At 39.5% G+C, this 25327-nt stretch overlaps 4 protein-coding genes across 5 annotated transcripts in view; 3 read left to right on the forward strand and 1 right to left on the reverse strand.

Moving 5' to 3' along the window:
• LOC105930775 (zinc finger protein 37 homolog) overlaps positions 1-25327 on the forward strand; it is a 113219-nt gene that overhangs the window by 58488 nt on the left and 29404 nt on the right. The gene's annotated exons all lie outside the window — the stretch shown is intronic.
• LOC105930784 (oocyte zinc finger protein XlCOF6) overlaps positions 1-25327 on the forward strand; it is a 99210-nt gene that overhangs the window by 25804 nt on the left and 48079 nt on the right. The window lies entirely within an intron of this gene.
• Positions 1804-25327, reverse strand: part of LOC118556078 (zinc finger protein 2 homolog) — a 29860-nt gene continuing 6336 nt past the window's right edge. The window contains exons 2-3 of one of the 2 annotated variants that reach the window (XM_036140189.1): positions 7159-7399; positions 1804-3675 (exon numbers count right to left, since the gene is read on the reverse strand). In XM_036140189.1, coding sequence (XP_035996082.1) covers positions 2306-3675; positions 7159-7372 — 1584 coding nt within the window. In that variant the 5' untranslated portion in view covers positions 7373-7399 and the 3' untranslated portion in view covers positions 1804-2305. Of the gene's footprint in view, positions 3676-7158; positions 7453-25327 lie in introns of those variants that run through there. The other variant, XM_036140190.1, reaches the window with a different exon arrangement.
• Positions 13190-19560, forward strand: LOC110368923 (zinc finger protein OZF). Its single transcript, XM_021319794.2, has 2 exons — positions 13190-14232; positions 15005-19560. Exon 2 carries the CDS (start codon positions 15151-15153, stop codon positions 16597-16599), a length of 1449 nt encoding a protein of 482 aa, XP_021175469.2. The 5' UTR covers positions 13190-14232; positions 15005-15150; the 3' UTR covers positions 16600-19560.

The raw sequence follows: 25327 nt of genomic DNA on the forward strand, positions 1-25327 counted from the left end.
TCAAGGAAAACATCTGAAGATGCCTTGTTCATACCAGCCTTATGAACAAGGCCAAGATCCACCCGTGAATCTGGATACTGTCTCTCTCCCCCGCTCAGGACTTACAAGCTTCTGCGTTACATTGACGCACAGTCTGCTGAGTGTATACAGCTTCCGTGTATATATCCTTTTACTTCTTATTTTACTGTATTCTTATTTTTTGTCTGCACCATCAATACCAAGTCAAATTCATTGTAAGTGCAAACCTACTTGGCGAATAAACTTGATTCTGATTCTGATAATGACGTATGAGTTCAGGGCTGTCGGAAATCAGCACAGCTTCTTTCCTACCGTCGACAGAGTTCTTACTGTTGACCCCATAAAAGGTCAAGGAACAAGAGCTAAAAGCTATGGTTAGAACGCTTCAGATGAAGCCTAGGGCCAAAAGGTACGGAGACACATGCATTAATAGGTCCTTAGGTGTTAAAAGGAAAATTGCAAACATGTTTTTACCTGTTAACTTTGACAGCCCTCATTGCAAAGGTTAGTCAACTTTCATGTTACCAAGTCATTTTCCATTCATCAACAAATGACTTTGGTTTAAGAACAGATGATCTGAGTATTTCTACTAGTCTTTCTTACTCAGCGTTTTTTCAGTTTGAGAACAGGTAAAATCAAACAGGTAACTAAACTCAGCATCCAATCAAGGAAATAAGTCTTGAAGTGTGCAATTCACATCAGTGGAATTAGAAATCTTAATGATGGCATATAGAGAATACCAAGACATCATTTAAAAAAAAAATATTGCTATTGATGCTAAAAAAAAAAAAGAAGTGAGTTAGCGGCAGAGAATTGCTGAACAAGTCAATGTGCGTAATTTGACAAATAATTAAAATCTATTCTCACACTAACTAATTCAGCGTCCAAAATAAGGTGTGAGTAAATACTTGCTCAGGACTTTCTGAGTGCATGAGAGCATCAAAGACAGAGTAATTTACATTAATTGTAAAGGGACTGATGACTTGGATATGAGTTTTATTAGATGTGAAGAATTTTTTTGCATGGTTTAGGCTTCTTAAGAAGTGTTGTTGGCAAAAATGATATCTTGCACCTGCATGTTCTGGGTAATCTGTGTACATCCTTAGCCAGTGTCTGCCTCACGAAAAATTTCTTTATGATAATACACGACAATAAACATTCTTGATTCTTGTCTTAAAAGTAGTGGATGGTTAACTAACTCTTGTGGATCCTTCTGTCGCATACATCCCACATGCAGCTGTAGTCTTTATACACCATAGGCATTTTTATAATGAATTAGAATAAATTCAGTTTTTAATCTTTCATTATGGGATGATAACACTTTGTCTGCTGCCAAAGAGGGAGTGCACCCTGATGTTTACTGAGGTTTGGGCCTTAACAGTGCAATCCAACACTTTTATTTTTATATACTTTTGAGTGCATAGCAGGATAATAGTTGGACAATTTTCCATTACAGAACAATGCTGCACATTCAGGTAAAGAGGGTACATCTACTACTGGAGTACAGTTTGCTTTTGTTAGAACTTAAACCTCACCACATAAAAAACAGTAGACATGCAACTGAAATTAAAATGTCTTTCTGTCGCTAAAGCTCCCTGTGAAACAGCTGAACAAGGAGTGCTTACAAGAAAATATAGAACTGTGTGCAATCAAAAAGGAACACCTAAAAGAGGAGCTGCAGAACACTTAACTTGAAATAACACTGGTTTAGAATCTGTTAAAAGTGAGAATGTGTCCACAGGATGTGGAGGATTTTATTTGAACAAAATACTAACTACTGAATTGTCACTTGTGGTTAATAAAGAACCTTTATTCAAATGAAATAACTTTTCTTTAGTTGGGAAGTGATTGGTAAATAGAAATTAATACACCATATTGCATCTCAAACTGCTCGGCCATAACTCATGTCCACAGCATGGTCCACATCATCAGCTGGAACAACTTGTTTAAATAGCGGACAGTTTTCACATCTAATCATGGCTATGCTGTGAAGAATCATACGAGCAAGTATCATAACACATGCCCTCTCTAGGCTAACCCTGGGTTTGTGAAGGCACTTAAACCGAGTCTTCAGCATCTCTATGGCCATCTCAGCCTTGGCTCATTTCCTGCTGTGAGCCACGTTGTAACAGGGCTGCTGTCCAGGCTCAAGGTAAGAGCTCAGGAAATAGGACAGACAGGGGTACCTTCTGTCCCCGGAGAGGAAGACCTTATCCTTGGTGTGCACCATCTTGTGCCTCCTCGTGGGGCTGGGACGTGGTGATGCATTTTTGCAGTAAGTGCAGGATTACTCCTTCTCCTGAGAGTGAGTTTTCAGGTGCAACTTCAGACTGCAGGACACAGTGAATTTCTTGCTGCATTTGTCACAGCTGTACGGCCTTTCTCCAGTGTGCCTCCGCATGTGGACTGTAAGTGTTGAAGCCTGGCTGAAGGTCTTCCTGCACTGTTTACAGGCATACGGTCTCTCCCCAGTGTGGATTCTGGAATGCGCTTTGAGATGGCCAAGGCTGATGAACCTCTTGCCACACTGTGTGCAGCAATGAGGCCTCTCCCCAGTGTGGATCCTGTGATGCTCCTTGAGATGGCCAAGGCTACTGAACCTCTTGCTGCACTGAGTGCAGCAATGAGGCCGTTCCCCTGTGTGGGTCCTCACATGTTGCTGAAGGTTTCCAGAGTCTCTGAATGTTTTACCGCATTGCTGGCAGCGGTATGGTTTCTCCCCGGTATGGGTGCGCATGTGCACCTTGAGCTTGCTGGGATGGGCGTACGTCTTACTGCAGAGGTTGCAGCTATATGGTCTTTCTCCCGTGTGGGTGTACTTGTGGTATACGAGGAGATCAGATCGCTTGAAGCTTTTCCCACAAAAGTTGCAGCTGTAATCTTTACTCTTGCTGTGATATTTTATGTGAGTATTGAGTACAGCTGCTTGGCTAAATGTCTTTGGACATGTTGGAGAGTCTAAAAAGTAGTTGCTTTGTTTTTGGGTATCTTCTTCAGCAACAGCGGATGAATTATTTTGCTCCAATGTTCCTTCTTTTGGCTCCACATCCTGCACGCTTTCTCTCTCCAACCATTTCTGATCCAACTCTGCTTCCTGATGCGTCAGGGCATATTTGACCTCTGGCTGGGACAAACTCTCACCTTCACTACCTGGCAGTGCTTCAGCCTCCTCTTCTTCCTCAATCTTGATAAAATGCCCCTCTTGTGTGTAGCCTTTGGAAACAACATTGACTTTAACACTGTGGTCGCTCCCTACACATTTCTGTCTAGGGTCTGAGGGATGCAGCTGATGCACATCTGTGAAGGCATCAGCAGTAACCTCTGAGCTCTCACTCTTCACCAGTTTCTCCATCTGACTCAGAGATGGCTGAATAAGGTCAACAACGGCACCACTTTCTTCCAAATTAGGTTCTGTTTTTAAAGGAACTGACTTTCCACTGGACTTGTCCACACACAGATGTTCACCTAATTGATCTATCTGCATAGAGAATGGAGTAGAAGATGCACTCTCCTTTAGCTGTCCCTCATTTTTCTTCCTGAAACTTGTCTTTTCACTGCTGCATTTGGACACCTTGAAGATAGTCTGAGTAGAAATAACAGGAGGATTGTTCCAATCCGAGACAGAAAACTGTTCAGTGGCATCTTCCTCAGATCCATCTGAAAATTAAAGTGAAAACAATGAGCAGATATGTACAGATGAAGAATGATTCACATTTATTGTTTCCACAAGAGGGCATCTCTATCCACAACAAACTAACAATTTAATACATGTCTGCAACGCTCCTAAATTAAAGCTTTGCCATATCCCAGTGTATGAGGTGCAGGGCTGTAGCTAATGATTATTTTAGTAATTGATCAATCAATTATTATTATTTTTTGATATATCGGTTATTCTAAAAAGATACTCTGAGTAAGTTAACATAATTCAATAAACCTTGCGTTTTCAACTGAAAAAGGAAAACCATTAAATGCACATTTTAAAAGCACTGTAAATGGCAAAATCAAAAAATACTAAATGCAATGCTCACGGTTTCATTATTAGTTAAAGTCTAGCGCCACCTACTCCAATTCAAACAACTAGCACAGTTATTACTAACGTGTAAGTAACATCATTCAATCTTCACAATACTTTGGTAAGCAGTTACTTAACAAACTTAATATGCTATAGAATTAGCTGAATGAGTGGTTTTAAGCAAGTGCTGGTGTGTTTTGTACTGCATGGCACAGTGATTAAAATAACCAGATATTGCCACAAAAGTTTTCAGTAATTTCCCTCTGGGATCATTAAAGTATTTCTGATTCTGATTCTGAAAAAAATGGGGGTTTTTGTGTCTGTATCCTGGCATCAACGGAACTGATGACATCCCATGCATTAGGGGAATGTAAACAACCACCAAAAAACACTGGTGAACTCTCTTGGCAAATAATATGGACGAAAACTTACTGGCAATAGTTTAATGTCTGGACTGCAGAGACGACACCTCACCTCACTGTAACATGTGCTGGGTGGCACCATCTTTTGTTGACAAGCAATGCCAATCCACCTCCTTTACTTTCCTTCTGCTGTAAAATCTCTGTCTACTCTTATAGTCATGAAGCCCAACAGAGAGACGTTGAAGTTGGGGATATGATCCTGCAGTCATGTCTCAGTAAAACACATCATCCTGCATTCCTGATACTCTTGCTAAGTCCTTGTGAGGGCTTGAAGTTCATCCAACTTATTAGCTAACAATCTCACATTGCCTATGATGATGGATGGCTGAGATGCTTTGAACTTCCTCCTTCCATCCCTTCTTGCTCTGCAACCACAATGCCTTCTTTTCAACTCCTGTGGGATTTCTGGCTTTAGCTATCGTATTATTTGTGCTTTTGCGATGTTAATCAGCTGCTCCCTGTTGTAAACCACCCTGTTGCGATAGTTACGCATCATAACATAAGAGCAAAATATATAAAGGTATGGGGGGGGGGGGGGGGGGGGGGGGGGAGATCAATCCAGCCGCACAACATCCAATACAAAAACAAAGGGCTGTCCAAAAAAAAGCAATTTTTCCAAAAAAAGCAGGAAGAAAATTTTGAATAAAAAAGGAAAAAAATCTCAATCAAAGTTACAGAGCTACTTCAACGTCCTGCCACTCTTAGTGGCACAATTGTATGAACTATGAAATTCTAAGATCACACTGATCTTTTTGGGTTGAAACATAGAGATGTCTATATTTACTAACCCCTGCTACAAGGAGCGCTTGTCCGTCCGCCACGTTTTTCCGCGCGGGAGTGTCCGTGTAGAAATGTTCCTAGGTGCATAGAGCAGGATCTTTTGGGAGTACGGTGGGGCATGGTAGCCTTAATGACATAACATGGTCGCGCAGAGCAGATGGTGCCACCCAGCACACATTACTGTGAGGTGTCGTCTCTGCAGTCCAGATATTAACACAGTTTTTTAATGAATGGAAAACTTCTGCTATGCATTTTCTTCTATTAAACACAATATTACAGTTAACAGTTAAAAATGGGGAAAATACAGTGGCCTCAAGTGCTGCGGCTCTTGAAGCATGTGGCAGTTTTTACGCTGCGTCATTCCGCATTATCCAGCTGCTGATTTTTCCCCTCTGATCTGCTCCTGGTCTTAAAGATTGTTGCATTTCATAACCTTTGTCATCACCTTTCACAGCTGCACGTTTGTCATTTCAACCTGCGCCCTGACATTATTTCCCCTGTATTTGCCCAGGGCGCCTCTAAGTCCATAATTATGTTTGTCAACTTTCAGGCTGAGTTTGAAGTTGTTCATCAAGCAAATGTTTTTATGTTTGTGCTCCAAGAGGACCCAGTGAGGCATGGACTCTTGCTTCACCATTAACCCACTAGCATTATTCTTAAACCTACAGGTAATAACAATATAGGAAATTAAACTTTTATGTTGTGTCCCCAAATTTTTTAAGCATATGTGCAGCCCTTTAACCTCTCCACTCCAGTGTGCCTCAGTTTTCTACACAGATGGCTATAGAAGAAAAAAACAGGCTATTTGGGAACTGATTGTCTGGTCCCAGCATAACAAGCTTTCTGGTAGTTCTGCAGTCCTGCCTGTAGATGCCGCCAAGTCTGTTTATATCTGCTCATCACGCCCGTTGCTGGGGTTCTATTTAAGCTTAAAAAGGACTATCAAAACACTATCAGGATGGACACTTGGTGTATATAACCTTATTTTATCATGATCAAACAGTTTTTTGTCTCTTTTTTATATAAGCATATAACAAGGTTATATACCTTTAAGATCAATTGGATACTCCAGAAATTCAACACCAACATTGATGTAAATTGTATTTTCTGTGGTCGTCCTTAAAATTTGTCACTCATGTGTTTTGGATGGGTCCTCATCCCAAAGTATTTTGGCTTTGTTGATTCAAAGATTTTAGCAAACTTTCAATTGCACTAGAACAAAAACCTTTGTTAGGGTTTCAACAAAGTGGCAAAATGAATATTTATTAATCATCTGAATTTCATTTTTATTTAATTAATTATGAAGATAAAGCCAGTCTTTATTGGTTTTTGATTGAGTCATCGTATATTTACGACCCACTCTTAATTAATCAAAAGTCAATAAGATAACCATACAGGCCTGTTCTCCACTTAGGAAACTAAGGAAATATCCTTAGGTTTTTGTTGTCTGTTCCTACATTTGGCTCTTTGGCATGATTGTTACTTTATATACAATCATTTATATAACTTCATGTATTGAAAGGTATGATAATTATACCTCTTTATTAAGATTATTTATGTTACCACTTGTTCACCGTTTGGAAGAACGTTGTTCCTGAAATTTTTATCCCTCTTTTTATTAGAAAAAATGTTGGTAGGAACTTTTATGGGTCTCTCTCTCTCTCGCTCTCTCTCTCTTATATATATATATATATATATATATATATATATATATATATATATATATATATATATATATATATATATATATATATATATATATTATTTTTTTCCCCCAAAATAATATTGTATGCATGTAAGGAACTACAACAGTACATTGAAGAAGATGACACCCCTTGGGATAAAAATACTGGTAAAGTTAAACAGACACAGACAGTCCTCAGAGAGCAGGACACCTCAAACAGGTGATGAACAAACAGTGCAGACCTGAGGACAGCAGACCTTCATGGAGGGACTCTGCGCTCCTCTGTGCAGACAGCAGCCGCTTCAGGCCTTCGTTCTCGGTCTGGATCGTCTGGATTGTTCCCTGGTACTCAGAGAGGGTCTGCTCCACCGAGACCAGGATGTCGGTCACAGTCGCCTGAAAGATCCGCTTCAGAGATGACTCCAGCAACATTTTCAGCTCCATCGTTTTCTCCATCGTTTTTCACTAAGCGGCAGCAGAAACCCCAGCAAACGGATGTTTATGTGGAACAAAAAAGACAGGAAAAGGATCCCCACTTTCCTTTAAGGAGGCGGGTGTCCTTTTTTCTTAGAGCTTACAGATCAGTGGGCTGCCACCTACTGTTCTGGAGCACTAAACCGTTTTCTAAAATCATAAGTAAAAGTACTAGTGTGTTTATACACAGTTATATATATATATATATATATATATATATATATATATATATATATATATATATATATATATATATATATATATATCTTTTTCTTTCTTTTTTTATATAAAGCAGCAGCAGGGACATTTATTGCTGTTCTAAAGTTTAGAGGGAAATGAAATTGCAAGCACATCCTAGAATGCATGCAGGCTACAGACATGGATAAAAAAAAGTGTTTATGCAATAGACTGATCAATATAAGCATGTTCACATGTGGTTAATAATTTTATATACGTTCACATTAAGAAAACTAAACAGGAACAATTACCCATATCAGAGATCTTGCTGATGTTCTCAAAATGCCTGCTGTGTTGAGCTCTGCTCCATCTTACCTTCAGATCTACATCTTTCAATGAAAGAGTATAGTTGTTTTCTGGCATTGTCTTGGATCCATGGCAATGATAAAGCTCTACTGGTGGCCATGTAGCAGGTGCAGCAGCTTGTAAGCAGAAAAGATGACCAAGAGGGTCGAAGACAAAGACCCATCTGTGAATGGCCCATATTATTTTGTTGTAGTTGACATCGTTCATGACCTTGTGTTTATATTACATGTTCCATACACATAATGTCTGCGATCCATCTGCTTGTAGTTAATAATTTAGATTAATAAGGAATGACACGGGAAAATGTTTACGTAACAATTATTTTAGCACCTAAGTTGAAGGCGAACAGGTATGGGTGTGTTGCTGTTTTATTTGTATTGATTATAGGTTTGTTCATTATGTTTAACAAGTTTTTTGACCAAGCTAACAAGCTAACGTTTAATTTTTCCAACTCTCGTTTTTGTCATGTCATTCGTACATTTATAAATGTCACACTTCCAAACTAAATATTTAATTGGCAAATTAAATATTTAGTTTCCAAACTAAATATATAATTCACTAACAAAATATTTAAGGACAATGCAAAGTGCTTTACATGATTCAAACATTGGAAAATAAAAACAGAATAAAAGTAAAAAAAAAAAAACAGTTGAAATAAAATGTAGGAAAATTTAAACAAAATAAAAAAAAAGCAAAATGGAAACTAAAAGCAAATATTCATCTAGTGTTTGTTGTCCTTAGTAGCTAAATAAAGGACTGATGCAAATCTTTTCTGTTCAATAAATGAACATTGAGTGGGCCTTTATTTGCAATGTTATATATAAAAAATACGTTACATTAAGCTTATATAAAGTCAATTTTCTAGAGTGTTGGTTTATGCTAATTTAAATTAGCCGAGAGACATAGTCCCTCCAATGTGTCCTGGGTCTTCCCCTGGGCCTCTTCCCGGTGGGACGTGCCCGGAACACCTCACCAGGGAGGCGTCCAGGAGGCATCCTGACCAGACGCCCGAGCCACCTCAACTGGCTCCTCTCGACGTGGAGGAGCAGCGGCTCTACTCTGAGTCCTCCCCGGATGACTGAGCTCCTCACCCTATCTCTAAGGGAGAGCCCAGACACACTACGGAGAAAACTCATTTCAGCCGCTTGTATCCAGGATCTCGTTCTTTCGGTCACGACCCAAAGCTTGTGACCATAGATGAGGGTATGAACGTAGATCGACCGGTAAATCGAGAGCTTCGCCTTTTGGCTCAGCTCTCTCTTCACCACAACGGATCAGTACAGCGCCCGCTTCACAGCAGATGCTGCACCAATCCGCCTGTCGATCTCCCGCTCCATCTTCCCCTCATTCGTGAACAAGACCCCAAGATACTTGAACTCCTCCACTAGGGGCAGCACATTCTCCCCAACCCGGAGAAGGCACTCTACCCTTTTCCGGGTTAAGACCATGGTCTCGGATTTGGAGGCACTGATTTTCATCCCGGCCGCTTCGCACTCGGCTGCGAACCGCTCCAGTGAGAGCTGTAGATCACGCCCTGATGAAGCCAATAGGACCACATCATCTGCGAAAAGCAGAGACGCAATCCTAAGGCCACCAAAACGGATCCCCTCAACACCTTGGCTGCGCCTAGAAAGTCTGTCCATAAAAGTTATGAACAGAATCGGTGACAAAGGGCAACCTTGGCGGAGTCCAAATCTCACCGGAAATGAGTCCGACTTACTGCCGGCAATGCAGACCAGACTCTGACACCGGTCGTACAGAGACCTGACAGCCCTTATTAAAGGGCCCGGTACTCCATACTCCCGGAGTACCCCCCACAGGATCCCTCGGGGGACACGGTTGAATGCCTTCTCCAGATCCACAAAGCACATGTAGACTGGTTGGGCAAACTCCCATGCCCCATCCAGGATCCTGCTGAGGGTGTATATATATATATATATATATATATATATATATATATATATATATATATATATCCTTGGGGGAAAAACATGGGGAAAGAAATGCTATCGATACTGTCAGCTGTTCAGTGGGTTGAAGAGCTAAGACCATTAAGACCCCTAGCTTGCCCTGACTAATCATTCTTTGGCTTTACAGCACAGCCCTTCAGAGAGTAGAGGAGCAGTATTCCATGAAACACAACGAACACTATAGAATCAACACGATGGGGCTTACAGTTAAATTTAGATGTGTACCAGCTCACAAATGGGTTAATGGAAATGAAATGGTACCTATCATAACAAAGTAAAGCCACAATTGGTCATTAGTTGATATTAATGTTACATTTGGGAGAATAGAAATAAAGGACAAAAGAACAAAATGAAAGAGACTTGGCAAAAGTAATGGGAGGAAGAAATTAAAAGATTGTATTTTTTAAATATCCAAAGGAAAATGTCAAATTGATAAGAACAGCAATGTAGAGACAACTATTTTACATGGACATGGTTGGGCTAAATAGTAGCAGGGGAACACATCTATGACAACTGTTGGAAAAATGAAACAGTAGTGTTCTTTTTATTCATTTATTTTAGCATTATCAGAATTATCACAGTAAGAGAAATCATCTAATTCAAAACCTTAATGATATGGAGAAAAAAAATTAAACTAGATTTTATTGACCTTTCTAGACTGGAAAATGTAATAGTATTCGAGCTTCTTATCTTTTTTTTTTGTTTGTTTGTTTGTTTGTTTGTTTTTTTGTTTGTTTTTTGAGCAACACTCTAGACCACTTGGTGGCGGTAATGCAACCAAGTTATTTGCAAACCACCCATTAAACTAATCGAGGAAGACGGACAGTGTACTTCCGGTTTTGTGGGTGGTGCTCAGTGGTCCTTTCCCGTCTTCCCAAACGCGCAGACAGGTTTGTTCTTTGTTCTTGTTTTGTTTTTAGGTCAGGAGCGGCAGTGCGAATAAAGAGGGAAAAGAGCAGCAGCTGCTGCGGTTGATGAAGCCTGAGAAGAAGTGCCGCAGCTCGAGGCGCAGCTGAGAAACTGGAGGGAAGCAGACGCTCAAACGGCGCCAGGACGCAGCAGAGGAGGCACCGATGATGGGGGATGTTTTACAGCACCGATTCGGTTAGGATTTCCTTCATCGTGCCCACTGTGTGGATAGTAGCTAACGTTTAGGAGCCATTTTCAGCAAGCTGGAGAACTAGTTGTTAGGTTAGAGGTGTGAAGCATGACCGGGAGATGCTGCAGCCCAGATCAGATGCGCCCTCCTATGGTGAATTACGGTAGAGGAGCTGGCTGAAAGCAGAAGGATGAGAAATGTGAATTAGGGATCCAAACTAACAATCCATTTAGGATTAATTCTGTCACGTAACTGTCCTGTGGTGTATTTAATTCAATAAATTATTAAAAGGAAAACGGGTTTTGTCTATTCTACATGGAGTGTTTTTTTTTATTTAGAAAAATGCATTTACATATAGTAATGTGCACCGTGCTAAATATCACATTTGCCAAATCTTATAGTTTATTGATCTTGATCTGAACTTCCCACATGCAATAAGTTCCCCGAAAAAATAGGACTATTTTACTTGCCAAAAAAGTAATTATGGCTTATTACATGAATGTTGAAATGTAAGTTCTGTCCAAAATTGCTTTATTTCCTTCAGAGGGGTTTTTTTATTTAAATCTGGCTGAACACATCCCCTCACACACTGAAAAAAATCCTCCAAAGAGACAAAATATAACTATTTCCTCTTATGGGTCAGTAAATAAGCTATAATCATGTTTTGCAAGACAATTAGTAGTATTTTGTCAGTCTGTAATGAATTGTGAATAAGATCAGTTAACTGCAATCCCTCAGTGAAACAGTAATTCTAGGCAGAATTGATGAGCAGTCATTTTAGTGCCAAACATAAAGCTTTGGAAATTTGATCAGTCCTACTTTGGTTTTAACAAACTCCAATGGGACTCCTTAGGGCTTTTTGTTAGCAATGGCTTTCTTTTCACCACTTGTCCATAAAATTCACAGCTTTGAAGTGCACAAGAAAACTTGTCCTGAGCTCAGATTCTCCAACATGAGCTGCTGATCTCTGCATCTCTTTCAGATTTGCTACTGTCAACTTGACTGCTTCTCTCATAAATGCTCTCCTTGGACCTTCCACGATGACTCTAATAACTTAACTGACTAAAAACTATAATCTACCAATATTTTTTAAAACGGAAATAACAACAGATGCAGAATTTGGCAGATATTACAATGTTTTTAATATAATAATTGCATTGAATTTCCAGAATAGAATGTCATTAAAGATACCAGTGATACTTTTTAGATCTTTATTGTCTTTAGGCTGGAAACTATGTACTTTTTACATAATGTTCACAAATAACATCTCACAGAGAAGATACAGTCATCTTGGTGATTCTTTAAATATGACAAGTTTCCTTTAGTAAATATTTATCAATTGCTAGTTGTTGTTTTTTTCTTTCAAAAGGTCTTATAACATTTGCTGCTCTAAAAGAGTTCTGCTGGACTGAAAGCAAGAAAGGCTATTTGGATTGTAAAGCTTGCAGACCCCAGGTTTAGGGGTATAGCCATGTTTTGGACAAAATAACTTGCTGAATATGAAGTGCAATAAACTGCGACTGTCCTTTCATCCAGTGTTTTCTCATGTTTAAAGAGCTCTGGCACAATACATGCTAAATTATCATTTATCAGACATTCTGAACATAAATTCACCAGGCTGGAGTAACTTATGAGCCCAACAATAAATAATTAGCTCTTCTTAACAAGCCATTTACTTCATAGCAAAACAAATACTATTTTAGTTATAATTGCGAATAAATTGAGTTTCTGCACATAAGCTAAACTGTTGGTTCTTGAGGTTTGGTTTCCTCTACATTGTTTAGTGCTCTAAATTGACTTTACCATCATTGTAACCGTGTCATGCTAAAGTTGTCCATAACGCATGTGATTTGTTTCAGTCTTGGTGGCAGATGTTAAAGAAGAGGCTCCTGAAGAACAGAGTCCTGAGGTGGACCAGCAGGAGTCAGAGCCCCTCCTAATAAAAGAGGAACAGGAGGAACCTAGGGCCCGTCGGGAAGGAGAGCATCTCATTGTGAAGGAGGAAACTGATACCAGGAGTCCATTAACTACCGTTCTGATCAAGAGTAAGGATTTTAAAAATTCAGTTTGTTTGTTTGTCTGTCGCAACCAGTGGTGGAAATGAAAAAAAAATCTTTCCACCTGCTTCAGTTCAATTAAAAAATATAAATTGTACCATTTATTTGTAATTTTGAAAAAAGAATTAGCATGTAAAGAAAAAATTTGACAAAAAACAAAAAAGCAGTGTAATGTAACAAGTTTATTTTAGGTAATTACTGACATCAAGCTACACAACTTTGTATTTCACAAGTCCTTTGTTGCTTCAATATTCTTAATCTATACTTGATTCAGAGTCAGATTCTGGTAGAGTTTAAAAAAATTATCTTATTAAAGTTTCATTGCCTGAGATTCAGGCAGAAAGGAGAGAAATATCAACATTGGTACAAAACACTAAATATGTTTAGAACTACTAATGAACTTTATGAAACAATTTCACTACTTTACATGCTTTGCCCATACCCACTCTAAATAAATTAATTTTGTGTGAACCAAAAGTACATGGATCGACATTTTTGAATTTGGCGAAAAAAAGTCATAATATTGCCAGAATAGAGCAGTAATAACATGAGAGTAAAGTTGTGATGTTACCAGAAAGAAAAGCTTCTATAATGAGAAGAAAGTTTCAATAGTTATCAAGATCTGACGTGATGTAATCAGCTCAAACAAACTGCAGATACAGCCTGAGCCCAGCATTTTAATGCAGGGGAGTGACTGTTCTCTCTCTTAAATCAGAGATTTATTTTAGTGCAACGACATTTCAATGAAAAAATAGTTATACTAACATCCTGCTTTGTAGACCAGGGCAGGATACACGGCAGCTTTGCACATGTGTGATTCGTTTGAAATGTGGACACGCAGTGGAGTGATTCTCCTCCTTGCGCCTTCGGAAGGCGGGCTGCAGGCAACAAATTTGAACAAAGGAAAGAGGAAAAACACATGGGCCAAAATATATCAAAACATTATGGTTAACTAAGGCACACTACCTTTAGCAGATAAGAATGAAAGATATCCCATCCCTACTGCATTACATGCAGTTCAGGAAGCCTTATTTCTTCCCATACTGTCTCCATGTTTTGCCCTGACTGATCATTTTCTTCCAACAACCTCAGACGTCAAATTCATTAGAAGGGGCCAACTCTCTCCTTGGACTCCACCTGGACCGAGTGCATGCAGTGGGAGCCAAAAGGACTGTAAGAAAAATAATATAATTCAGTTTTTCCCCAGAAATTCTGTCTTGGGGGAGCTTTCTTTCACTTAGCTTTCCATTAATATCACAGAACACAGCTTTATACAAGCAGCCATCTTCTGTCTCTCTTATTTATCCATCTTTCTGTCTCGCTTATTATGTTTCTGTCTCTACCGTGTACATTTATACATGGTAATATTTTTAAGGCTACCTGCCATTCTTCCTTCCTGTTTCTTGATTGAATTAAAATCTAGATCTACCAGTGTTTAAAATATTTTTGATCATAACTTCATTCACTAATAATTTTATTACATTTGGGTCCTGCTTCTGATCCATTCATGGGGTCTATCTAGAAACAAAATTGTGTTTTCCAAGAATAAAGCAGCCATCTGTTTTCAGGGATGGGCTTAGGAAGGTGGATTTTTGTTTCAAACAGGCAGACTTTTGGTGATTTGTGACAATCAAGGCACCAGTTATTGAAAACATAAGTAAAAAGATTTCCGACATGAGGTGCCAATATACTGATAGAAGTGAGTGCATCTATTAAGGTCTTTATTTTCTAAGCAGTCCAGGTAATATAGAGAGCTACTGGATCAAAGGAAAACAGAAGTTACAAATATTTAAAGTGGGGTATTTATTATGGTATCTCTGATTTGTACCTACTGTTAACTAATATTTTAGATTTATTTCTCTCATTTTAATCTTTACTATGGTTTTACAATTATCAAGATATATTTGTTCATAACGCATGTAATGTTTTTCTGTGTTGCTTGCAGATGTTAAAGAAGAGGCCCCTGAAGAACAGAATCCTGATGTGGAACAGCAAGAGCAAAGTGAAGGAATCTGGGCCAGCCAGGAAGTAGATCAACTGATTTTGAAGGACGAGACTGAAGTAACCAGGTTTCCATTAACTGTTGTTCATATGAAGAGTGAAGAGGATGAAGAGAAACCCCTATTCTCTCACTTTCATCAACAGCAAACAGAAGTCAGAGATTTTCCAACCAGTACTTCAGGTGACCTTACAAAAGGGAAAATTGCAGAGGATGATTCTGGAACAACAGAATCTACCAGGAACCCAGATCTGAATATTGATAGAGGTACCTCCAACTGTTCAGAGACGGAAGACAGTGAAGCTGATGGAGAAGATGATGATGTGCACCATCATAAATCTCAGTTTAAAGAGTTGTCAAACTCTGAAGCTGAAGAGTGTGAGGAGGACTGGAAGGAGAGTAGAGTTCCTGAGGCAGGTGCAAACACTGTAAAATCTTCTAGCTGCTCTAAGTATGGGGAAACACTTGCCAGCACATTCTCTCTACAGCGTCACGTGACACCTCATCCAAGATTAATGACTTCAGTTAGTTGTGGTGCATGTGGTAAGATATGTTCCTCAAAATCAGATTTAACCAGACACGTGAGAATCCACACAGGAGAGAAACCATTTGGATGTGATGCTTGTGGAAAAAGATTTTCCCTCAAGTCACATTTAAAAAGACACACAAGAATTCACACAGGAGAGAAACCTTTCAGTTGTGATGCTTGTGATAAAAGATGTCGCTCAAAGTCAAACTTAAATGCACATATGACAAGCCACACCAGAGACAAACATTTTGGTTGTGATGCTTGTGGTAAAAGATTTGCCTCTAAGTCACGTTTAAACTTGCATATGAGAATCCACACAGGAGAGAAACCTTTTGGTTGTGATGTTTGTGGAAAAGGATGTACCTCGAAGTCAAACTTAAACACGCATATGAGATTCCACAAAGGAGAGAAACCCTTTGGTTGTGATGGTTGTGGTAAAACGTTTTCCCTTAAGTCTCATTTAAAAATACACATGAGAATCCACACAGGAGAGAAACCCTTTGGTTGTGATATTTGTGGAAAGAGATGCATCTCAAAGTCAAACTTAAATGCGCATATGAGATTCCACAAAGGAGAGAAACCCTTTGGTTGTGATGTTTGTAATAAAAGATTTTTTGTCAAGTCTCATTTAAAAATACACATGAGAAATCACACTGGAGATAAACCCTTCGGTTGTGATGCGTGTGGAAAAAGATGTACCTCAAAGTCAAACTTAAACACTCATATGAAATTCCACAAAGGAGAGAAACCCTTTGGTTGTGATGCTTGTGATAAAAGATTTTCCCTTAAGTCACATTTAACAGTACACACGAGAAGCCACACGGGAGAGAAACCTTTTGGTTGTGCTACTTGTGAAAAAAGATGTACCTCAAAGTCAAATCTAAATGCGCACATGAGAATCCATACAGGTGAGAAACCTTTTAGTTGTGATTCTTGTGGAAAAACATTTGCCTTCAAATCAAATTTCCATACACACATGAGAATCCACACAACAGAAAAACTTTTTAGTTGAGGAGCTTGTGGTAAGCAATTTGACAAATGTTATATCCAACACATGACGACGAACACAGGAGCAAAGCTCTTTAGTTGTGTTGCTTGTGGTAAATGTTTTATTCATTTATTTATTTATTGTTAAGCTCACTTTAGACATAAGAATCCATGCAGGAGAGAAACCTTTTGGATATAATATTAAGTGGTACACAAACTACCTTTGAGTCAAATCTAACCCAACACAAACAAATTCACAGGCTGGTTATGATTGTGGAAAATATTTAAGCAATGTAAGACCCTTTTAGATCATACGTCTGCATCATGAATAACCGATCTTTCATCTGGGCCGCCTTAATGCATGGGCTTACCTGGGGCCTACAGCTTTAGGGGCTTAGCAATTGTTTAGTAACTTGTCAGAGTCTCTCAGTCACTTTAGATGCAGGTCTGTGGCTGCTAGTTTTCTCAAAATAAAAGTGACTCATGTGAGCTCTCTAATTTATGATCCATGGAATGACCAATAAGCATGTGATGAGATAATTTTGGGTTGTGTATGAGTTGGATAGATTAAGAAAAAAAATTCAAATGTTGATTATGTGATGAGTGGAAGAAATTGTACTCAATACATCTGCTGTAGAATCAATCTCTCTGGCTGTGTGACTGCTGTCTTCTGACTGCAGGGGAACAGATTACTTCAAGGGAACTGAATTTCACACAACAAAAATTATGTCAAAATAGAGATGTTAATCTGAAAATTGACTGATCAGACATGCAGCAAGACAGAGTCAGGACCCTCTGATTGATGTCATTTCAGCATGTAGCGTTCATAGTTTGGATTTAAAGTAGGCCTATATAGTCATGGCTTTTTCTGCAAAAAAAAGGCTAGGCTAAGATAGTGCAATATTTGTTTTATTTCCAGCACTCTGTTCGGGTTTTTTATAGATTTAGTTGTGCAATGATTTAAGAGGAATATGCATTTGCTTACTCCTTTATGTAGAATATACTGCAAATCTTGTAAAAAAAAATATTGATCAGTGTCTTCTTGTGACATCTGACATTTAGGCCATTGCATTGTCCATAACTGTGGTGTTTGGATGAAAAGCTTCTTCATTTAACGTTTAACTTCTTCATTTGTTTTTTTCTTTGTTGTTTCTGTTTTAATGGTTGGCTTAATAAATCATTTAAATAAATGACACTGATAGTTTGCTGCCATCATCACAAACTGTGATTATGTTCTTCATGTGAGGGTTAGTTGTTTTGGGTAGACAGACTCTTGTTTTTCTATCTGCCTTAAAGTCTCGCAGCCAAAATTGTGGTCATTCTGCCAGGGTCCAGCTTCCAGCTTTCTCCAAGATTGTTCCCATCCTGCCAATAAGTTCAGAAACAGCAGCTGGCCTTCAGTTCTGCTTACACAGCATTTCAGTCTGAGTGCTGGTAGCTGCCATATCCCTCACATAGTGCTGGCAGCCTTAGCATGGGCCAAAACAGCTGCCGACATTTTCACAATTTCTCGATACTCCAGGTAACCACCAGCTCCAAAAAACAGAAATCCTGCCACCATGAATCCAATTTTGAACACATTTTTAACATCCTCGACTGACAAAATGGACAGACACATAATACTCCTCCGACCGTGTCCAGCTGCACTTGCCCATCGGGCACAGGGGCTCTCCTTCGCCCTGTCATTGAGAAAATTTGATCAGTTACGTTGAGAGTCCAGCTGACCAGATCCCTAATATATATGGTTAGAAAGATATGTAAAAAGAGGCTCCAAAAAAGATTGATAGAAGCAAGCAGGGAAGTGGGAGAGAGAGAATAAAAGAGAAGAGCTACTGAAGACACCTGGTGCCACACTGTATTCAGCTAATTAACTAAAAACACCTGCAAAGGCCTTGAAATTGTCTCTCAGTCTAGTTCTGTAGGCTACGCAATCATGGGTAAGACTGCTGACTTGACATTTGTACAGAAGACAACCACTGACACCTTGCACAAGGAGGGCAAGACCTAAAAGGTCATTTCTAATAGTCTGGCTGTTTAGTAGACAAACGGAAAATATGATCTGTCCCTCTGCTACACAGTCACTTATCTGTTTAAGAGGACTCCGATTGAGAAGGTCTCCACCTTCATTAATCCCACCCTCATTCACACTTGAAATATGAAATATGTCTCTTGAAATGTAAACGTACTACTCTCCTCTTTGCCATGCTGGTTGAGTGAAATCAGAAAACAGACCATGGAAATATTTTCACTGGCTTTCTAATAAACTTTGGTCACCTAAAACTGTTCAGTCGTGATATGCAGTATGGCCTACTGGGGGAGCCAAAGGCCAGAGAGGCATACACCAAGGCCCTTGAAAACAAAGTAAGAGAAACATGACTTTGGGAGTGCGGAGAGTTTTCTTATCTGGGTGCCAGTCCCGATGGCTTTGCTACAGATTCTAATGGTAACACTGTAGGAGTTGAAATTAAAAATCCCAAGGTACAAGTCAGTTAGCGAACTTCGGCAGCAGCACAAAGATAACACAATCCCCAAGGAAATACTTAATAAACACTGCTTTCAGATTACATATGGTGAGTTAAAGCTATATAAAAACCACATGTACTATTACTAAGTACAGTTATTATTAATGGTAACTGATTTGGATCTTTGGGACTCTGTTACACTCCTCTGAAGGCCCCCCTGTTGAAATAATCACAAGAAATTATCAACTGTTGAACAGGTTGAGACATAGTTTATCAGCATTTTGACACACAGTTATGTCACCAGAGGTCTTTGAAATGTGTGTACCAAGGCACATGCTTCCATTTGTGTTGTAAATCCCTATATGAACTAGCTATAAATGTAGCAAACTCTATTGAGACACTGGTGGTATTTTTTTCTGCAGAGCAAATGCCTATTTAAGAAAATGCATATTGCTGATATTTCTACTGTTTCAGTGTAAAAGTATGAAATAAGATTGTTCACAATAAAGTCCCTTTGACAATCACAGGTTTTTTTTGATTTTGTGAAAGGGATACTTATATTAATAAACTTATAACCTAAAATAGTAGTTATTCTATGGTGGTTTTTATAATACTATTTATATGTCATATACGGCTGAATTAATTTAGTAAGTGACCAGAAAGGCAACAGGATATGCAATTATTATTTCAAAGACTTTGACACAGTAGAGCATTTAGTAATGTTGGATACTTTACCTTATTTTGGATTTGATATTTTCTGTGACCTTGTTGTGTTTTATTATCACTAGTTTTGTACTGCTCCCCTTTGGAGCATGTCAGCGATTTGAAGTGAGGCTTAGAATTCGTCAAGGTTGTCTGGCGTCCCCATTACTATTTATTATGGCTACTGAAATACTAGCAATCATGATTAAGACCTCTGAAGAAAAAAATGCATGTGAAAGGTTACCCATTGTCAATAAGTCAGTTAGCATGCAACACAGCCCTTTTGCCTAAAAATGAAACACAAATACCAAAAGCCTTAGAAACTATCAAACGTTTTTCAGATGCCTCTGGTTTGCACCTACATTTGAGTAAATGTGAATTAATAGCAATCCATGACCACCCTCTACTGTCTCTACATGGTATACCCATCAAAGACAATGTCGAATATTTAGGAATTAATGTATCCAAGGATCTACAGTATAGAGAAAATAGTAACTTTGATTATTTGTTGACAATAAGTAAACCCAAGTTGAATATTCTGTTACAAAGACATCTGTCAATGTTTGGCAGAATCCTCTTATCTAAAATGGAAGGTTTCTTGAGAATTATTAAGATAGATAAATTAATCAACCAAAATAATTGTAACTTTATTTAGTGAAACTGACATAATTTTATCAGGAAAAACAATGTTATTAAATCATTATTGAGGATGGTGGCCTAAATACCATTGCCTTTACTTAAATTTAAAAGATATTTACTCATTTTCTTTTTAATATATGCAATATGAGATTTCCATCTTTTCATCCATTATTACTGCCAAAAATCTAAATTATGGAACTCTTTCAATATCAATTCCATTGAAAAATACATTTTCACCATATTTTTTATTCATAAGTAGCATACATTTAGTTTTACTTAAATTCAGTGACAGTTTATTATCCTTAAACCCATTTTGATGTAGGACCATTTCATCCACCCATTTTCTATATTTGCTTAAACAGACCAGGTCACTGGTGCCTATCTCTAGCGGTCATTGAATGAGAGGCGGGGAACACCTTGGACAGGTCGCAAGTCCATCTCAGAAAAACATAGAGATGCACAGGACAAACAACCATGCATACACACACACACACACACACACACACACACACACACACACACACACACACACACACACACACCTAAAAGCAAATTTGGAGCCACAGTACTCCAAATTTGCATACAGAAACTCCATGCAGAAAGGGTCCAGGCAGAGATTCAAATCCAGAACCTTCCAGCTGCAAGCCTGCAAGGCCACTGCACAATCACCTTTTCTTTCAAAAATATCTGCAGCCTAAACAAACGTAATGAAGGGGAACTATTGGTATAATATAAAGGCCTTACACAAAATATTGTAATAATTAAAATAAAAAAAACATGAAACTTAAATTGTGCATCTGCGCTCAATTTTAGAATCATTAGTCTTTATTGTAATTATGAAGCCATAATGAAATTTTGGTGAGACACTTGCTCAGAACTTACACATAACACAGACACAGATCAAGACATGTTCAAGTTGAATGCTCTGTCAACTCTTCCTGAGAAGCTAAAAAGTATGCAAATAGCTTTAAGCATCTGATAAGATTTAAACGCTCAAGTCAAAAAAGACAGATAGCACCCACATTACAGTTTGATGTATATTACTGTGAGATGGTGCATGAACGTATCAAACATTTGCAGAGATGTTAAAGTGTACAAATATTCAATGGCAAACATAAATGTTCAAGTTAATTGATGTTCAGGTCAAAAAGTCAGTGTACAGGATGACATAAAATACTGTGGAGTTGAAATATTTCCACTATGCTTACATTTCTACAGCAAATCCGTCTTTCTTTTCTCATGGCACAAAATTGACAAGATCTTAATTCTGTTCCTCAGATATTTCTTCAGTCTCAAACTTGGAGGCACTTTGGCAGCACTATTATTTCATCCATGACCCAAGCCACATATATATTCATAACACAACAAAACTTTTTACCTGCTTTTCTTTTCCCCACTTGTATTTAGTTTTTGTACAGGGCAATTATGTTTTTAATCATCTTTTGGTTGGACCATAACTTTGCGTCCAGCTCAACATTTGGTACAGGCAGCAAATAAACGGTTCAAATTTTTTTTAACTTAAAAAACATCCAATAAGCATTCTGTAGTTGACAAAATGCACCCCTTATAATTTATGGACTGAAAGTTCTGGTTCGAGAACTAAATGATTTCATTAAGAAAAGGAAACAAGACAACGTCTTTGGAGTCATCTCTTTAATTAAGACAAAATAATTCATTTTATTTCAGGGCGCCTTTCAAGAAACTCAAGGTCGCCATACAAAGACAGAAAAGAATCAATTATGACAGAAAAACAAGCAACATCAAAACAAGCAATAAAACTAGACAGCGATATAAAAACTAAAACAAAGAAATGGATGTTATGTTGGACATGTAATTCGGAAGAGGCGGGTCATAGGTCTAGCTTTAAAAACAGAAAGTGACGAAGAGTTGCGAAGATCAGGTGGAAGAGAGTTCCAGAGATGGAGAGCAGAGCAGCTGAAGGCCCTGCTCCCCATGGTACTGAGACGGGCAGGAGGTACACAGATGGAAGAGGAGGACCTGAGGGAGCGGGAGTGTATGATAGACTGTAGGACGATGAGAGGGAGCGAGGTTGTGGACGGATTTGAAAGTGAGAAGCAGACTTTTGAACTGAATGCGATAGTGGACAGGAGGACAATGAAGCAGCTGCAGGTCCGGGGGTATGTGATGAAAGCGGGGGCTTGATGACAACAGTGAAAACTTACAGATCCAATCAAACACGTCTATTGCTATATATGCGTGAATTTACCACAAACAGAAGCACTGTACTAGACCCCATTCATAGAGATGGCCATTATTGCTAACCTGACCCTAGCCAGATGTATTTCGCTCCGCCTAGCTCCACTCATCCATCTGGGACAGATCAATAGGAATGGCGTTTCAGAAGGCTGGGCCTTATCAAAAATCTTTGCATATGATTGGGTAAGCCACTTGTCTGTCATCTTTATCTACGTGCTATTTAAACTACTCACACCGAAGCCAACCCGTGACACTGATGAGAGCAACGCAGGAAAAAACAACCCTTTTTTTGTGTCTAAATGTGTTTGCGGCTCTAGTGGCATGCGTTTTATTGACAGTGAGCTGACAGGAAGAGGGGGGAAGACAGGCGGCAAAGCGCCGAGGACTAAAGGCCTCCTAATAGGGTAGTTCACGTGTGACGTCCCGCGTGACGTCAGCGCTACATCCGGGTCCCGCTGGTAGGCAGAAAACAGTACTGTTCTCGTCTACTACATGACAAAACGGGTGATTTAGAGCGTACTTTTACTTCGTTTATTTATGGAATCTAAGCAATGCCTACGACTTGTTGTGCTCCCGGTTGCACAGAGAGGCATTCCAAATCGTTGGATGTACGTTTCTGTCGTTTTCCAAAGGAGGAAGGACGAAGAAAGAAATGGATATTTTCAATGAAAAGAGCGCAGGCTGACACTCCCAATGGACTGGGGGGGGCATCGTACTACGACAGAATTTGCAGTCTACACTTCATCTCCGGTAAATACAACTTAATTCTGCTCTAGTCATTGTTCTACTTAAATAGCGGCGGAGGGTACACAGATCGCTACACGGGCCGGAGAAGCGGTAGCAGCAGCAGCCAAGCAGCAGCGGCGGAGCAGGCAGCGGCTGCTCTGCCAGTTCACGGGCTGCGGCAGCAGCCAGCGGCTGCTGCGTAAACACTACACGGGCCGGGCCGGGGCGCCGGCTACACGGGCCGGCGCCCCGGCCCGTGTAGCCGGGCCGGGGCGGCTAGCAGCAGGGGCTACAGCAGCTGCTGCTGCCATTACGCCCCGGTTCACGGGTGCTAGTACTTCTGTGTTTACGCTGCAATGTCGCCGACACCGCCACCCATTTTAACAAGACAAAAACACCTAAATAATCCGTAGTGAAATATTTTTTTTTTTAACCTACCGGGCCTCTGCTGAGACGCCGCCTGTGTCCGACGCCGCTTTGTGCTGTTGCACAAACATGTGTGAACAACATCCATCCATCCATTTTCTGATCGATTAATCCCTCATGGCGTCGCGGGCGTTGCTGGAGCCTTTTTCCCGATTTAAAATAATTGTAGCCGTCCAGTGGTTTCATGGCTTTCGTGCTCTCTGTCTGTACTGGCCTGCCATGTTTATAAGGCAGCTGTATATGTCGCGGTACAGAGCACTTGGCCAGCATTTCACAGACTCGCTCCGTCCCTTAAGGCTTTTGCTGTGTGGATCTGGCAATATGATACCATCAACCATCAACTTACTCTTAAAACGATCTTGTAGTACGTTATCTAAAGAAGAAAAATACGTGGAGAACTCGTCAGTTTCTCTGTTTGCGTCCGCCATTGTGTTCGCCTTTTGCCTACCAGTCCGGCGCGCATGCGCGAAAAACCCGCCTCAAAACAATAACAATGAACTACCCTATATGGTTCACGCTAACCGCTCTGCCACGGGCGCGCCCCGGAAAACAAAACTTGCCGAATCCGGTCGGGAGAAGGGCGAAAAAATCGTTTCCACCAACAAAAGCTTTCAAAGCCGTTCTCTGATGTTCTTTTAATGAAACAATATTAGGTAGATTGGACAACACGGAAGAAATAACAGCATCAATATTAACGCTTGCTTCCTCGATGCGAGCCGCCATTGTTGTCTGAATCAAAACAGTCTCACGGTCGCATCTCCACTACGTCACATCTATGAAACTCCAGCCCTGCGTCCTGATTGGCTAGACAATAAAATTGGTTGAAGAAATCACTCTCTATGGGAGATGTCCCAGATGGATGTGAGTGAAGCTAGGCAAAGCTAAGCGGAACGAAATTCATCTGGCTAGGGTCGGGGTTACATTATTGCTGGTATGACATGAAAGACGCTAAAAATAAATCTTCCAGCAGCTCCGCATTTTCTGACATCAGCAGAACTCAGAACAAACTGAAGAATCAATTTTGAACATTTTCAGCAAATCTGTCAATAATATCCTTAAACGAGTCTGCTCTTACAATCCGTTTGTATGACACCATAAAACATGTGATCAAGCTACTTACATTAAGGGTGTAAATAGGGGGAGAGCACTCAGTCATTTCTGTGATTTAATTCTGTCAAGATTTAATGACAATATCTTTTTTAATGCCTCATTTTGTCTTCTTGTCTCACAGTGTGCTACAAGGAAGGAATTGCAGCATTTGCATATTATGATAAACACACAAACTGACTTACTACAACAGTATATCATTTACTGTTGTTTTTAAAAATCATATCTGTTATTAAAACACTTTTAGGTCGACTAAGCTTCTACCATGTCTGAAAGCTCAGACGCAGACCCTGATGGGTTTCTTGCAGCCTCACTCGTACTTCCTGAACTCTGCAGGTTTTACTCCAGTGATGTGACTCTTGAGGTGCTTTTTCAATCATCGTGTATCATGTAGGTCTTCCCTCCGCTGACAGCAGAAAAAGACCCTTTACCTGGTGTGCATCATCTCGTGTCTCTTCGGTGAGAGGATGCACT

This window comes from Fundulus heteroclitus, chromosome 8 (assembly GCF_011125445.2).
Source record: "Fundulus heteroclitus isolate FHET01 chromosome 8, MU-UCD_Fhet_4.1, whole genome shotgun sequence".
Taxonomy (NCBI): domain Eukaryota; kingdom Metazoa; phylum Chordata; class Actinopteri; order Cyprinodontiformes; family Fundulidae; genus Fundulus; species Fundulus heteroclitus.